Source organism: Arachis duranensis, chromosome 3, assembly GCF_000817695.3.
Source record: "Arachis duranensis cultivar V14167 chromosome 3, aradu.V14167.gnm2.J7QH, whole genome shotgun sequence".
NCBI lineage: Eukaryota > Viridiplantae > Streptophyta > Magnoliopsida > Fabales > Fabaceae > Arachis > Arachis duranensis.
This window is the reverse complement of record NC_029774.3, coordinates 13,588,407-13,606,549: the sequence shown is the minus strand read 5'-3', so window position 1 is coordinate 13,606,549 and position 18,143 is coordinate 13,588,407. Positions and strand designations below refer to the sequence as shown.

Genomic DNA, 18,143 nt, shown 5'->3' with positions numbered 1-18,143 from the left:
TTTGTTTATGTGGTGCGGAAGAGAATCAAGCTGAGTCCAGAAAAGGCTATCTTCATTTTTGTGAAGAACATTTTGCCACCAACTGGTAATATATATTGCTTTTTGGGTGTATGTGATAGTATATGTAGACTTGTTATTGACTTATTTCCAATGGGTAAACCATATTTATTTTGTTCAATTAAGATTTTTAATAACAAATAAAGTTGTGTACATAACACATACTTTGCAATGATACAAAGGGAAGACCCGTGCACAAGCAATCTGTGGTAACACAGGATTTGGGATAGGGCCACACCCATGTAGGTAATTTAACTTTATAATTACATCTGTGGTTGATTCCACATCTTAAATCTGTAACTTTGAGATCACACAGAGAAAACTCAGCCATTGTTCCAAGACTCCCCAGTCACATACATTGTAATGATATCTTTTTGTAATTCCAAAACGCTATTGAACAGTTTAAATAACTGAAAATAAGCTTATTTCATGTTAGTAATAAACTATAAATGAGGCCAGTGTAAGTTGGTCAATTAAAGGGGGTAGATGAGAGTAGTTTGCCCCATTTTCAATGGTTATTCTTATTGGTTTTATCATCTTAGCCGTGATTTTCTGTTTGTGCAGCGGCTATTATGTCTGCGATTTATGAGGAAAATAAGGATGAAGATGGATTCTTGTACATGACTTACAGTGGGGAAAATACATTTGGTGTGATAATCTGAAATCAACTAATGGAGAGAGGCAAACCATGTGAATAGAACTTCCTAAAAAGTCGCCCAATGTGAAGGAGGTGGCATAATTGTAAATTCTCTGGGTTGAATCGTTTCATGTAAAGTTTTATTATTAAACTTAATTTGGTGATAATGGTATGTGTACTCCAGCTTATTTGAAAAACTGCCTTATGATTATTATGCCTTCTAGCTTGCAATAGTTGAAGGTTTCATTTGGAGAAAAGAATGAAATTTCATAGCGTAGAAGTAAAAAAAAAAAAAAAATGAAAAGCAATTTCTTTGTTTAGAATTAAAACCCGATCTTTGTTTTTTATTTATTTAATTTGAATGTGTTGATACTATAAAAAAAAGTTTACACTATTTGATATATTGATAGGATTATGGAAAGGGATTCTCTCAAATATTTTTTTCAATTGATGTGGTTGTAAAGTGTGATTTTTTATTATACATTTTTTAAGTGAGATTAAAATAAAACATGTAAAAAGATATTAAATGATAAAACTATAAAAGATTATATTTAATATTAAAAAATTGAGGAATTATTTCAAGCTTCAAGGGAATTAAAATAAGGGCATTTTTTGGTTAAGAGTAAAGCCGAATGAAAAGTGAAAATTGAAACTAAATTCGAAAAAAATATTTTTTATTTTTTTTATTTTAAAACAAATCATTTTAATTCTAAACTCAATCTCTCTTTCTCACCACATAAACTTTTGGTTTGGATACGTTTTTGCTGAAACATTTAACCCACCTAAATTATATATGTTTTGATTAATAGATCAAATCGGTTTAAATTTTAAGTCTAAAAATGAATTAAATGGATTAAGTCAATTAATATACCAGAGATAACTTTTATCAATTATCATACACACATCCATGCATAGTAATATATATACACACACACTAAAAATGAAAGAAAGAAAACAAACAAAAGAAAAGGGTAAATTAATTGACTGGATTTATATCTAAGCTAACAAGATGATGAAGTTCATTCCAAGGCTAAAATCATTCTTTATATTGTACTACTTTCGAGGTAGTTTTTCTGGTTATACCATCATCAACACAGTTGGCACTTATCTAAATCAAACTAATGTTGCTTTTTAAGCAATTCTAACTTATAGTCTCTTAAATCGACGCACTAAGTCCCTTTTTATAATGATAATGGTATTAGTATTCTGTCTTGTGTGCATTATTAAAAATGCTTCTAAATAATCTGTTTCACATGGTGTCTCACAAAAACTCCAATTTCAAACAAGAATCAAACCCCTCCAAATAACATGGAACTCCGCATGCAGAACACTAACTTCTGTCTAACTTTCTACGTGCTACCTTTCAATCAATTTTCATTCGAGTTGCGAAAAACATAACCAAAAATAATCATCAACAATTCAACATAATTTTCATCTATGAGAAGATAGGAATCATAGTTTTGTGGGAAATTTGTACATTATCAAATGTGTGAGTAAATGATCCAATCGACCAATCGTAGCACGAATCTTTTGTTAGAAGATTTAAGTTTCATAGAGTTCTGTTAGCAATCGAAGATTTGAATGTTCTACATCAACAACTGCTTGTAACAACTACATCAATATTGGACACCTATGAAGCAGGGATATCGAATCCTGGCGACACATTAGTTTTAATTTTTTATGAAATGCGGGACATGGTATAATATAAAGTATTGGTGAAAACCGAAAAGTATTATTTTGATAAATTATAATAATATCTTAATTTTTTATTGATATTAAGGTATAAATTATTTTTTAAATGCTTTTAATGTTGAGGAGTGTTAGGGGTAGCAAATTTTGTGATTTGTAGCCATCAATTAGTCATCATTAGTGTTTTTAATGGTGTGAAATTTCATCGAATGTTATAAGATTACTCACTTTTCTTTTACTCGTTAAGTGTTGGCCAGATTTTAATAAAAGTACTGGCCTCCTATACTTTCTCTTTAATGTTTTAAATTATATAAAGAGCAATGCTAGGGGACCAGCAATTTTTGTGATTGTTAGCCATCAACTAGCCATCAATGATTATTTGATGGTGTGAGATTGGTGTGAAATTTCATCCAATGGCTCACCTTCTTCTGCTGGTTACATGCTGGCCAAAATTCAATAAAACTGCTTGCCCCCTAGACTTTTCCTTATATAAATTATTCAAGATAATTTTGTTTCAATAAATAATAATATATATTATTTATAAACTTATTTCAAGAATACAGGTAAGAACAAAGTTGGATACGTTAATATATGATAGTATTTAAGTGTATCTAAACTTGTGAAGTACGGATACTTTGCTGAGTTGCCGTATGTCCGTATCCACATGTTGGACACATTTCAAACACGATATTCTTTGACATTCGTCTGATATACGTATCTGTTGTGTGTCCAATTATGTCTTGGTAAAAAATAAAAAATTCTTCTCTGAACACACTTAGATACATCTAGATACCATCATGTGTTAGCGTATCTAATCTTATTCTTAACATGTATTTTTTAAATGAGTTTAGAAATAATATATATTATTATTTATTAAAATAAAAAAGATTTTAAATACTTTATATAATTAAAAGACATTAAAATCAGTTAAAAAAATTATTTTATAATTGGATCATGCTACACATCCATGTAATTTTGTATCCAAGTCCATCCAAGTTGGCCCAATACCAAAAAACCTAATATCATTAAATGAAACGTGAAATATACGCATTCAACACACACGAAATGACCGCTCTTGCCCAAGGCTTCTTCTCTTCTTCTTCTCTTCTCCCCCTCGTTTTTTCTTCTTCTCACGCTCGTTTACGCACGCAGCGTCGTCTTCTTCTTCGCGTTTCTCGTCCTCCTCATTCTCCTCCTTCTTTTTCGCGTTCATTCTTTTTCGCGTGTTTTCTCCTTATCGTCATTCTTTTATTGTTGTTGCTGCTGTATTTTTTTGTCTTTTCCTTATTCTCTCTGGTGAAGAAGCAGTAGAAGGTGAGGAGGAAGAGTCTTGAATTGTGCAGAACAAAAATAAACCGAACACGTCATTCTGGTGAAACAATTGTATAGTACTGAGTGAACGAAACATAATACATTATATAAAATCAAATTCAAACAGCTTCTTCATAATGAACCGAACCACGTACTCATGGTGAAACAATTGTATAGTATTGAATGAATAAAACATAATCTATTATATAAATTCAAATTCAAACAGCTTTCTGCATAATGAACCGAAAACGTCATTATGGTGAAACAACTCTATAGTATTGAGTTAACAAAACATAATCCATTATATAAAATCAAATTCAAATAGCCTTCTGTATGATGAACTGAAACACATACTCATGGTGAAACAATTGTGTAGTACTCAGTAAACGAAACATAATCCATTATATAAAATTAAATTCAAAACACCTTTGTCTACAATTTAGATATTATCAATTCAATTCTATTCAGATTCAGAACACCTCCGTTTATTCAATTCAATTTAAATAAAATTAGCAATTGCGTGAATTCGATTCAAAATTGAATAATCCAAATCACTCTCGTTCAACTGATTTGAAATTGATTCATTCATTGTTTCAATTCAAAAGTCTAGATCAAAAAAGAAAACAAAGAAGAAGAACGACGAAGCCTATATTGCGAGCAGAAGAAGAAGGAGGAGGAAAATGCAAGCAGAGAAAAAAAGTTTACGTTGATCAAAAGTCATAAAATGTTTGCGTTATATGTGACACGTGAATCACCAATGATTTGGAGAGTGACAAGACGCATATAGCAAAAAAAATTTGAATAACATCAATGTATTTTTTACATAAATGTGAAACATTATTATTTATAATTATCTATATATGACATGTTACTACTCAACCAAATGTCCTTGATTCATAGTTACCCATATTTCTCTTTTTATAATTATCTATGCATACATAGATAATTAACTCCTATAAATCACTAACTAAATTATTAATACATCTTTATTTTTTCTTAATTTTAATTTTGTAACATTGTTGGAGGGTATAAATCCACTGGTCAAGAAGAAAGCCACACCAAACGCGGTATTAATCCTATAAAAATTCGTTTACTAAGCATTCCAACATAGAGTCATAGAGTGAAACTCATCAACGCCCTACATTCTTTTATAAACAAATATACCCGGATTGTTCTAAAATTACAGCCACACCATATAATCAATATTGAATAAAAATTCAGTATAGTTTATGAAAGAACAATGACATTTAAAAAGAAAAAACTATCCAAGATATATAATGTTCAATAAAAAAGCATGAGTTTGAGACCACACTTTGAGCGTTTTTTTTTTTTGTGAACAGAATGAGTCATCATGATTTCACTTGGAAGTCCTCTTCTGGTACTGGTTCTTGACCCACTTGAGGCCAGCAGAGGTGCCACTCTTCACCTTCATGGCACTCACCACGGCAGCCGCCTTGGCCTTGTCAGCTCCGACCAACGCGGCTGTCTTGGCCTTGTCCATCCCGGCCGACGCTACCGCCTTGGCATCCGCCATCTTCTTGCTGCTCCCACTCTTGTCCATCTTCTCATTATGGTGATCATCACCATAGTCATCACTCCCAAATCCACCACTTCCCCATTGGTCAGACCAACTTGGTGCCTTGTTGCTCCCCATAATAAATTCCAAGTTCTGTGATTTTGATTTGATTCCAAACATTAACCCTAGTTAAGAGCCACTCCAGTAACATAATATACAACAATAAATAATCAACAATAATATAACATGAAATTCTACGGTCAGCGCCCAATTATGCAACAATAAGTAACCAATCAAATATAATATATGATTATGACTAATTGAAAAAGAGATTAGTTAAATGAAGATACAGAAGACAAGAGGGGACAAAAAGAAAATTACAATAAAATCAAATCAAATCCAGTCCAATCAACCAACGATGAAGTCAGAGATATACCTAATAGTGTGGACTGTGACAGCTTACCAATAAAAAATTTTAACGCCAAAAAAAAAGAGAGAACGAATGAAAGAATCCGAGTAACGAATCTCAAATCTGAATCCGTGAGGTGGATTTCACACAATCACGAGCTCAATGATCAATTCAAAGAGTTTTGTTTGGAGGAAAATTCAATAGAGATCGACAGAAGAAGAATTTGATAGAGAAAGGGAACGAAGCTTGTTAATGGAAGAGATTAGTTATTGAGGAAGCAAGGATAAAGCAGAGAAGCAACGTATCACTCAAGAACAGAGAGAGATCCAGAGAGAGAGAGAGAGAGAGAGAGTACCTTTGGCTGTTGAAGAGAGAGAAGAGAAGAACGTTAGCGTGGTGGGGTCGAAGTCTTTTGAAGAAATAGTTGGGAGTGATGATGGAAGCGAATGGGAAAATTGGAATGAATACGGAATTAGAATGAATCACAAGCAAACCAAAAAGCAAACCACTTTTCTTTCTTTTTATTTTGATTCGGAGATGCTCCACCCACGTCCGCAGTGACATAAGATTGCGAAAGAGCAGTTGCGACAACAAAAAAATCAAAATTATGATTAATCTAGTTATTAATTCAAAATTTATTTTTTAAAATTAAAATTAATTTTTTTAACCTACTGTTTACATTAAACAGTGTTCTTCTATATTGTTTATCCTGATTGAATGCGTAATAACCATTCAATTCAATAGCCTTGTGAAGTCTAAGCGTGTAGGAATTAAAGAGAGGACATGAATGTATTTAAGTTTAGATAAATATATTTTTTATTTTTAAAATTTATTAAAAATTTTAAAAGTATTTTCAAATTTTATTTTGTATTAATTTGTTTTTAAAAATTTTTAATTTGTATTAAATTTACTATAACAACTAATTTTTTAAGAAAATTTATGACTAAATCAAGAATAACTTCGTAAAAACAACTTTTAACACAAGCAAATCAAACATATTTTATCATGTATTATTGTTTGATTAGTTTTAAATTTTTTTAAAATTTAGTTATCAGAAATATATTTAATATAAAGCAAAAACTATTGAGATAAAACCGAATAAAATAAAATTTAAGATATTTTAAAAATTTTTGACAAATTTTAATAACAACAAATATACTTTATCCTATATTAAAATTAAATTTTTTATTTTTTTAGCCAAATGATAGCGAGTTAGTGACCACCTTCAGATCAGCCACCTCATCTATACCACTTATTCTTCTTTTTTATTTTTAAATAATTATTTAAATTAGTGTTTAAAATTTTTAATATTAGATATTTTAATTCTTAAACTTTTAAAAAACATAAAATAATTTTTAATGTTTATCTTCAATTCTTCATTAAATAATAGGGTCTCTTTTAATTTAGTCTATTTAATCAAAATAACTGTTTTAAAATTTTTTAACTTTTCAAAAATTATTTTATATTTTACTTTTCGAATCAAATTAAAAAGAATTTTATTATCTAAAAAAATAAATATTAAAAATTATTTTATATATTTTAAATTTTAAATAACTAATATATTAATTTTAAAAAATATTAGAAAATAATTTGAATAATTACTTTTTCTTCAAAAAAAAAAAAAGAAATTATTTATTTTATTTATTTTTGAATTTAATATTTTTACTATCTATCTGACTCAATCATTTATATACTTCATTTTCTGGTTATCTTTTAAAAACTTAAATTTGTTTCCGTATTTGGAAATATTACCTTTTATTTTTACTTTCTTCTACGTCTAAATATTTTTTAAAATATTTCGTTTGGATTGCTAGCAACTATCATTGTTTGATTTGGATTTATGATAAATTATCATATTTTCAAGGATTAAAACCTACCACTTTAAAAAATGGATTCATTACAAAATAGAAGATAATTATTTTTAATTGCTTAAAATAACAAATTTTTCAAGAAACTAAAACCAAAAATTATATTCCCTTACTTTTAAAATAAGTATCGCTTTTGCTTTTATGTTCATTGAAAAATTACGCATCTAAATAAATTCTTTATCTAAATGCATTAATTTTTTTAGGTAAAACGATATTTATTTTAAAACGGAGTAATATTTATTAATTTCGTTCCTATTGGGGAATCGTGTAGCAACTAGCAAAGAATATTAAGCTCCTTATAAAATAAGAATTAATGCATTTCCACGTGTTTCGTTAGTTTTTAATATTTAGAATTTATTAAATATTGACAGATTTAATTCAAGCGGACTTGGTCTATAATGGAATAAAATCCTCTTTATTTGTAACTTCTGTTAAAATCGAAAATCTTGTTTTAGAGATATCATCGAAAAATCTTATATTAATGAAGTAGCAATAAATATAAAACTTCTCAAAAATATTAAGCCGTCAATTTTTTTTAACCAAGTTATTATACAATTATACTAATATAAAGTAGTAAATTCGTAGCTTTTATTTCAACTTGTTAACCTAATTTAGAATTGTAATTCATTGAATCATAAGAGAGAATATAAACGTAATTTGTAAAACATAAAAATTATGAAAAATTTAATAGCAAAAATGTATTTCACAAATAATAAAATAAATTTTAAATAAACTAAATTACCTAAAAGACTATAATATTATACAATAATAAATTAAAAGTTACAAGTTATAAGTCAAAACACAAATTCATAACTCAACTTACGAACCAAAATACAAATGCACAACTCACGAATTTATACCATACCAAAATAATTTCAAATATCAAATATTCAAATAAACTAACCAAATTAATAACAATGAACAATTAATTAACTAAAGTCTAAATAAGTCATTTAATAATCTTTCTATTTTTCATTAATCATAAAATCTTTCGCATTATCATCTTTATTTTCAGGAGCAGAAAAAAGAGGTCTTTGTAGAAGTTCTTCAAAAACATTTTTAACAATTTTTTTATTAGCAATTCCAGTTGTACTTCCTGATTGAAAAGTTAGATTGTTAATCGGATTTTCACTTGGATAAGCTTGATTTGCCTTCATTTCTATTCCAAAAAAAAAATTAAACAACAAATATTTAACAAGTCAATTCAATATTACAAAAAAATTTAACAATTAAACAAAAATTATAAAATTATGTTTAATTTCAATTGCAACCATTCAAGTTCAACAACAAAGTTCAACAATTCAATGTGAACAAAAAATATTAACATAACAAAAATTTAAAAATTGTCTTTAATGTCACAAAAATAATTCAACCATTCAGTTAAAAAAAGTTAACAAAAAAATTCAATAAAGCATTTTAAGTAATTCAGAACAAAATAGAGCAAAACAAATTTTTTCTAAAGTTCTAAAACAAAGTTCAACAATTTAATTTGAACAAAAAATATTAACATAACAAAATTTCAAGAATTATCTTCAATGCCACAACAACAATTTAACCATTCAGTTAAAAGAAATTCAACAAAAAAATTAATAAAGTATTTTAAGTAATTCAACAAAATAGAGCAAAACAAAATAGAACAATATCTTATCACCTCTCACTTTTTATCTGTTGGTGTAAGTGTGCCACGAAAAATTTCAGATTATTTTCAAAGTTTTCTATGGAGCACTTTTTTTCTTTGTTCTTATTCTCATTGTTTCTTATTTTTCATTCAATAAAACACAATCACTCTGAATTCTAAACTTTTATCTAGACAGAATTGCTTCTCTTTTAGTTTACGGATTTTACTATTTCTTTTTAATTCACATAGTATCCTTTAAATTTGACATCTCATGTCTTTTATGTGTTAATACTTGATAGAAAACTCTATCCTAACAACAAAATTTTTCTTAATGGAATTGCACCTTTAACAAAAAATACTAAATTGGACTTCATTCTTTAATGGAAAATAAAGATGATTGAACTATCCTTAACTAAACAATAACCGAGACATATCAAGGACAAATAAGCCTTGACTTTCACAATAGGAGTTTCATGTTTCATATCTAAAATAAACCAACTAAACAAAAAGGAATTCAAAGATTATTTAATAGATAAAGCAAAAGCCTCATACAATAATAACATCTTTAGATTACTAAATCATTAAAATTGCATATCTCAACGAAGAAAAATCAATAAACAATGCGAAAGCTATATAATATACATACTGATATGAAATACATACTTGCAATAAACATGAACAGATAAGTTAATCTTAATTTGAAAACCTACTATAATTCGCATAAAACCGTATTCCAAATTGAACAATATAATCAATCTGCAATATAATAAGCCAACAAAGATAGGTAATATCAATTCAACCTGTAACATAATCAATACTAAACAAGCACAACAACAGATTGAACATTGAAGAGGATAAAAATTAAAAAATAACTTTTAATTTATCTAAACTACTAGTGAAGGAGAGGAGAAGAGCCGTAGCAATCCAGATTCAAGAGCTAGAGAGGTAGAACCAGAGAACCAGAGACAAAGAGGCAGAGCCAGAGAATTTCGTAAATTGCAATCGCAAAATGACGCTCACACAGTACAGCCACCACCAGTCTGATTCGACAACAACTGTAGCAAACTTTACGGCGAGTCGGTGACACTCCGAATTGGATGGTCGCGCAAAATTTAAACTTCAGAGGCATAGAGACATAGAGTTAGAGAGAGTCAGAGATTGAGAGACTTGAGAAAGGTGAAATTTTGAAATTTTTGCCATGGAGATAAACTGTAAAGTGATGAGGAAGGTTAAGAGATTAGGAAATTTACTGCTAGTCTACTAGGGCTCCTGAAGAGAGGATTTTTGCGTGGTCTAGAATTCAGAATAAATTCCCATTACAAGTATAGCTTCCAGACCAACAAAAGTCCTTTCTTGTAAACGTTTTGGTTGTCACAAATAACAAACCCTTTTAAAATTGATAACCGAGTATTCAAACCTCGGGTCGCCTTCTCAAGGAATTGCAGGGATGTATGTTCTTATTATTGGTTATAGGTTTTTGTAAATTGGGGTTTTGAAGGTGAGGAACAAGTAAATTCAATGACAAATAAAATAAATAATTAACTATAAAATAAACTTTTGAGCAAGATATGAAAATTCGGAAGTCCTATCCCAATTACTCCTATGAGAATGAAAATTAAACTAATCCCACTTAGTTAACCTTTGCGTAAGCAAGGAAAAGTCAAGTGAACTAATTGGTTAGATTTCCCAAGTCCTAGCCAATTCCTAAGGAAAGACTAGAGTTAGTGGAATTCCAGTTAATTAGCCGACATAACAATCAATCATGAATAGTTGATAACTCAAGAGCTTCCAGTTAATCAATTAAAGCCAATAATGTGGAAAGCTAAATTGAAATCATAAATATCTGGAATACCTCAAGTAACATTCATTCAAAGCAGTAAAATCTAACATGAAAAAGTTCATAAGCCAATTGGGCAACATAAATCAAATACAAATAAAAGCATTAAATTATCACAAAGTAGAAGAGAAGTCAAAATAAAGGAATATTAAACCTGATGTGAAGATGAGATAAATCCATAATTTCTAAAAATCCTAATCCTAAATCCTAAGAGAGAGGAAAGAGCCTCTCTCTCTCTAAAAACTACATCTAAAACTAAAAACTATGAATTATGAAAGCATAAATTATGAATAGATGCATTCCCCCACTCTATAGCATCTAATCTGTATTCTTCGGGTCGAAAACTGGATCAGAAACAGCCCAGAAGTCACTGATTGTGCAATCTGATCCGTACAGGTAGCGGCAAAGTGACGCGGAGGCGTCGTCCACGCGTCCGCGCGGATTGAAGTTCGCAAATGTGACGCGTCCGCGTGAAGCACGTGTTCGCGTCGCCTATCTGTACGGTCACTATGGCAAATTATATATCAAATCGAAGCCCCGGATGTTAGCTTTCCAACGCAAGTGGAACCGCATCATTTGGATCTCTGTAGCTCAAATTATGATCATTTTAGTGCGAGAGGGTCCGGCTGACAGCTTTGCAGTTCCTTCAACTTCTTGTATTCCTTCCACTTTTGCATGCTTCCTTTTCATCCTCCAAGCCATTCCTGCCCTGTAATCTCTGAAAACACTTAACACACATATCAAGTCATCTAATGGTAATAAGAGAGGATTGAAGTTAGTAATTTAAAGGTCAAAGAAGCATGTTTTCAATCATAGCACAAAATCAGGAAGGAAAACGTAAAACATGCGAATAGTATGAATAAGTGGGTAAAGAGTTGATAAAAACCACTCAATTAAGCACAAGATAAACCATAAAATGGTGGTTTATCAACCTCCCCACACTTAAATATTAGCATGTCCTCATGCTAAACTCAAGAGAAGCTATAAAGAAGTGAAGAGGAATGATAGAATGTATGAAATGCAACCTATCTATATGAATGTAACTACATGCAAAATGTTTCTACCTACTTGGTTAAACAGTAAATAAATTCTCCAAGACAAACATGAATTAAATTCCACTAATTCAAATTATACAATAAAAAGCAAGTAAACTTGTAAGAAGATAGCTAATGAAAGCAGGGAATATAAAATTAAGCACTAAACCCTCACTGGTAGTGTATATCACTCTAGTATCTCAAGTGTAAAGGGTACTTCACTCTAATCTTCTCTAATCATGCTTTCTAAACTTTGTTCTTCAGCTAACCGATCAACAAATATTTAGTATACCAATGCAAACATCATGAGGTCTTTTCAAGGTTGTAATGAGGCCAAGGCAGGGGTGAGAATATATGTATGGCTAAGTGAGCTATAAATTGAATCATTGAATAGCCTAAGCTCTCACATAAACACACACACACTCTATATAACTCTAAATTCATGCCTGACTACCCATAATTCCCACTTTTGTATCACATACTCATGTACCAAACTTTTGATATTTATTTACTTTTATCACATGTGCATTGATCTTTCTATTAAAGCTTAACATTGGGATAATTTTGTCCCCTTATTTATTGAATATTTTTTTTTGAATCATAAAAATAAACATAACATTGTCAATGCACATGGATTTTTTTATTATTTTTTTTCTATTTTAGTTTTTCATGAGTAGGTTCCCAAATTCCCAATATTTAAATTAATTAGAAACATGATACATTCCCTTATTAACCTATGTTCTCACAGTTTTCCCACACTTAGTTGATACACAATCTCTGTCTTAAACTGACCAAAGATTCAATTGGGATATTTAATTTGTTTTTCTGCTTAAGGCTAGTGATGTGGTTATAGAACAGAAGGGGATTAAAAGCTCAAAGTGGCTAACAAGGGTGATGTAAAAGGTAGGCTAATTTGGGAGTGGTGAGCTAGAATCAAACAATGGCCTCAGTCATATGCAAGTATGTAAATACACTAAATATTGGACATATAGACTGGAACAAAATACAGATTGCAATCATAGAGAAGTAAAACACACAAGAATAAAATATCATGGTTAAATAATGTAACCATATAAATAAGCTCAAAATCTCACGGGTTGTGTGTTCTTTGGCTCAAAAACCATGTTCCAAATGCAACTTTAAACAAATTTAACAAAAAATTTTCAATTTAAATTAGTGAAATACTATAAAAATTTCTTGAAAAAGAAAATATTACTTCAACCAAGTAGTGACTAAATGCATAAAATCAAACAAACATGCAAATGTAACAATTAACAAATTAACATTGGTGTTGAGAAGGGACTAACTAACCCGTGGAGATCGGTATCGACCTCCCCACACTTAAAGATTGCACCGTCATCGGTGCATGCGGAGATGTGCAGGTGGATGGGGGTTGTGGTTCCTCAGCTGGTGCTCTGTTTTGTTCCTTTCCTTGCCGGTGGTTTGGGAGTAGCTTTCTCTTTACCTTTCTTGGTGGCCATCCTGAAAGGAAACAAGGAAAGACATTAGCATTCGAGGGTTATAGCAAGGAAGAGAATAGGAAAGGTGGTAATCAATGCACATGTATGGATAATGATGTGAACACATGGTCATGACTACATGTGGCAAATCAACAATGGAAATATATCAAGTGCATAGGAGAAAAATTGAATGCAAGGTGTTTATTGGCATGCCGGCGAAGGGCATGAGTAGCATAGGTCAAGCATTCAATGTCCAAATTAGATTACCAAGTCTCTCAAATTAATAATATGTTTGTAAAAATAATTATATTTAAATAATAAAATAGAGAAGGGGTTATGTGAAAAGCAAGCATTTAGAGTAGTAGATTTAAAAGAAATCTAAAAATAGTGCAAAATGCCATATGGGCATTTTCACAAACACAAAGCATGCATATTAAATAAGGTATGGAAAATATTAATTAGAACATGCAAGCAACCCTATAAAAATAATATATAATTGTCAAATAATTTCTCAACAATCCACAAAATAAATATCAACACCAATAAAAATATGCATGAATGCAATGAATGAAAGTATGCAGATAAAGTAAGTAAAATAGAAAGAAGATAAAGTAAGTAAAATAGAAAGAAGGAAAAGAAGGATGAGAAGTTAAAGAGATGAAGAGAAAGGAAGGAAGAAAGGAGGAAGGGGGAAGGAAGAAAGAAGAAAGGAAGACAAAGAGTATGATTTGGGGAAGAAAAAATAAGATATTTTGGCAGATTAAGATAAGATGTGCGCCGCTAGTGACGCGGACGTGTGAGGCAGGCGTTCGCGCGGGAAGCACGTAAGTGAGGTGACGCGGGAATGTCGGTCACGCGGACGCGTGACATGGTTTGTGCTAGTGGCGCGAGGGCAGCCGTGCGCTTGCGCAACTTTCTGTTTGAAACTCATTTTGCCAAAATTTAGGGTGACGCGGTTGCGTGGTTGACGCGATCGCGTGGATGGCCTGAATTTGAAAATGGCACGGACGCGTGGGGCACGCGTACGCGTGGCAAGGCTTGTGCTTCTAGCACGAGTCCAGCCCAATTCTAGCTCAACTCTCGGCCATACACCCTTTTTACGTCGATTTTAAGGCGCGCGTTTGCATGGGTGACGCGGACGCGTGGGAGGCGTTTTTCCCACATGACGCAGACGCGTCAGCGACGCGGTCGTGTGGATCAATTTGTGCCAAAGGCACGCCTCCAGCCACGCTTTCGCGTGACTCTCTGTTCAATTTGCTATCTTCCCAACGCACTTGTGACGCGGACGCGTCAGCGACGCTTACACGTCGCGTGCGTACTATTATTTTTTTCTATGCAGTATGCAGAATGCAAAATGCAATGAATGTCATGCAAAAATTGTAGGTTCAATAAAAATTCAAAAACAGACTAAAATTAAAACTAAAAAGAGAACGATCATACCATGGTGGGTTGTCTCCCACCTAGCACTTTTAGTTAAAGTCCTTAAGTTGGACATTTGATGAGCTTCCTGTTATGGTGGCTTGTGCTTGTATTCATCCAAAAATCTCCACCAATGTTTGGAGTTCCAGTAGCCTCCGGGGTCCCAAACTAGGCGCAGAAAGCCTTTAAGTAAGTTAAAGCAAGTGACAAGGCCCCACGAGTGTTGATTGTTGGAATGAATTCCGGAGTCCCAAACCTTGCTTTTGCACCCGTCTTCTTGTTGAGCAATATTGTTCCATCCGGGTGGCAAGCAGTTTGAATTCTCACTGAAGCAACCAAACAACTTCCTAGACCCATTCAGCTGAGCTCTATACCAACCTTTGCGTTTAAACTTTGAGCTTCCAACCATAATGAACTTTGCAGGACAATTCTTACCACTGATCATCTTCCTCTTGCTCTTAATGCCACAAAGAGCTCTAAGTTGACCATCCGTCTCCAGTAGCCTATATTCAAGTGGAATTAGAAAGCTAAGAGATATGAATTTTACCCACTTGAATGTTGTGAAGGATGATGGCAACTTAGGGAGAGGTGTTTGGAATGAACGTGGAAGCTCCACTCCCTTGTGCTCTTCTCTGACAACTTTCACCTCTTTGCAATCTTCTTCAATATCAACCTCTTCCTCTTGGTGGATTTCTTCCAATTTAATCTCTTCTTTATTGCTCACCAAGGGCATGGGAGGTTGTGCCTCTTCTTCTTGAATCTCCATCTCTTGATTAACCTCTTCCAAGTCTTCTATTATGACATGCCTTGGAGGTTGTACACCCTCCTCAACATCAATTTCAAATACCTTGGAAGGAGGCTTTATGACTTGAATTTTCCATGAAGGTTCTGCATCTCCTAAGTCTTCAACCACTTCTTCCTCTTTAATGATAGGTGCAGCTTCTTCCAATTGTTCTGGTGCACGAAATTGCAATCAGACTTTGTAATTTCGCACAACTAACTAGCAAGTGCACTGGGTCGTCCAAGTAATACCTTACGTGAGTAAGGGTTGATCCCACAGAGATTGTTGGCTTGAAGCAAGCTATGGTTATCTTGTAACTCTTAGTTAGGATATCAATAATTCTCAGGTTTAATTGTGAAAAGTAAAAGAACATGAAATAAATACTTGTTTTGCAGTAATGGAGAACAAGTTGAGGTTTTGGAGATGCTCTATCTTCTGAATCTCTGCTTTCCTACTGTCTTCTTCTTCATGCACGCAAGGCTCCTTCCATGGCAAGCTGTATGTAGGGCTTCACCGTCGTCAATGGCTACCTCCCATCCTCTCAGTGAAAATGTTCAACGCGCTCTGTCACAGCACGGCTAATCATTTGTCGGTTCTCAATCAGGTTGGAATAGAATCCATTGATTCTTTTGCGCTTGTCATCACGCCCAGCCTTCAGGAGTTTGAAGCTCGTCACAGTCATTCAATCACAGAATCCTACTTGGAATACCATAGACAAGGTTTAGACTTTCTGGATCCTCATGAATGCCGCTATCTATCTAGCTTATACCACGAAGATTCGGTTGGGGAATCTAAGAGATATGCGCCCTGCCTAAAGTAGAACGAAAGTGGTTGTCAGTCATGCGTGTTCATAGGTGAGAATGATGATGAGTGTCACGGATCATCACATTCATCAAGTTGAAGAACAAGTGATATCTTAGAATAGAAGCAAGCGTGATTGAATGAAAAACAATAGTAATTGCATTAATCCATCAAGACACAGCAGAGCTCCTCACCCCCAACCATGGGGTTTAGAGACTCATGCCGTAGAAGATACAATAAGAAACGTGTAATATGTCATGAGGTAAAGATACAATCTCAAAAGGTCCTATTAATAGTGAACTAGTAACCTAGGGTATACAGAAATGAGTAAATGACGTAAAAATCCACTTCCGGGGTCCACTTGGTGTGTTCTTGGGCTGAGCATTGAAGCTTTCATGTGTAGAGACTTTTTCTGGAGTTAAACGCCAGCTTTTGTGCCAGTTTGGATGTTTAACTCCAAATTTTGTGCCAGTTCCGGCGTTAAACGCCAGGAATTCTGAAGCTGATTTGCAACGCCGGTTTGGGCTATCAAATCTCGGAAAAAGTATGAACTATTATACATTGATGGAAAGCCCAGGATGTCTACTTTCCAACGCAATTGAGAGCGCACTAATTGGGCTTCTGTAGCTCCAGAAAATTTACTTCGAGTGCAGGGAGGTCAGAATCCAACAGCATCTGCAGTCCTTTTTCAGCCTCTGAATCAGATTTTTGCTCATGTTCCTCAATTTCAGCCAGAAATTACCTGAAATCACAGAAAAATACACAAACTCATAGTAAAGCCCAGAAAAGTGAATTTTAAATAAAAACTAATAAAAACATACTAAAAACTAACTAAAATGTACTAAAAACATACTAAAAACAGTGCCAAAAAGCGTATAAATTATCCGCTCATCATGTTCCAATACAAAATTGTGCTGCTCACTATCCACCGGAGTTTCTAACTTCTCCTCCATGCTATGTTCTTCATTAGATTCTCCACATGAAGCCATGAGGGTTTCTTGAGTGTCCGAACGTCTGGAAGATAATTGATTTATTGCTTGCTTCAGTTGATGAAGAGTTGCATGAAATTGATCTACTGATTCTTCGAAGCGAGCCTGTGATTCTTGGGTTGATGAATATGGATATGGTGTATATTGAGGTGGTGGTTCTGGGTATGGTTCATATGGTGGTTGGTGTGGTGAATAAGGATTGGGGTCATATGGAGGTGAATGGTGGAAATGGGGCTTGTGAGTGTGGTGGTTCATAGTTAAGTTGTGAGGATGGTCTTTGAGCATACGATGGGGCTTGTTGGTATCTACTAGGCGGTCCACCATATCTATCAGCTTGGTATGCATTGTAGAATGGTCTTTGTTTGTGATATCTAGGAGGGTGTTATTGCCTAAAGGGTTGATTAGATCATCTTGGCTCCGTCCATCTTTGATTGCTTTGACCTTGATGCATATTCCTGTTATAGCTTCCTCTTCCTGCAACATAGTTATAACCAGACTCATAGCCAAAGGGGTGAGAGTTCATAGTAGTGAGAGAAAATAAAAACAAAAACTAACAAAAAGAAAATATTTTGAAAAAGATATAATTTTTGAAACAAAAAAGATAGGATTTTGAAAAAGATATGATTTTTTTTAAAAAGGATAAGATAAGATAAAAAATTTTAAAATCTGAAATTTTTTTTGAAAAATATTTACAATAACCAATAATAAGGCACACGT

The 18,143-nt window shown here is 32.7% G+C and overlaps 1 protein-coding gene and 1 long non-coding RNA gene across 3 annotated transcripts; one reads left to right on the top strand and one right to left on the bottom strand.

Moving 5' to 3' along the window:
- On the top strand, window positions 1-905 carry LOC127745685 (uncharacterized). The gene is made up of 2 exons (XR_008007023.1): window positions 1-85; window positions 622-905. It is a non-coding gene; the product is annotated as an uncharacterized LOC127745685 (long non-coding RNA).
- A 3,905-nt stretch (window positions 906-4,810) lies between these two features.
- LOC107477728 (uncharacterized) lies at window positions 4,811-6,139 on the bottom strand. Of its 2 annotated transcripts, none has more exons than XM_016097786.3 (2): window positions 5,975-6,139; window positions 4,811-5,363 (listed from the first exon to the last, which is right to left on the bottom strand). In XM_016097786.3, the coding sequence occupies exon 2, from the start codon at window positions 5,346-5,348 to the stop codon at window positions 5,052-5,054; it is 297 nt and encodes a 98-aa protein (XP_015953272.1). In that variant the 5' UTR covers window positions 5,349-5,363; window positions 5,975-6,139; the 3' UTR covers window positions 4,811-5,051. The 2 variants fall into 2 exon arrangements, with proteins under 2 accessions (XP_015953272.1, XP_015953271.1); XM_016097785.3 differs by lacking the exon at window positions 5,975-6,139 and adding an exon at window positions 5,647-5,939.
- Window positions 6,140-18,143: the final 12,004 nt, after the last annotated feature.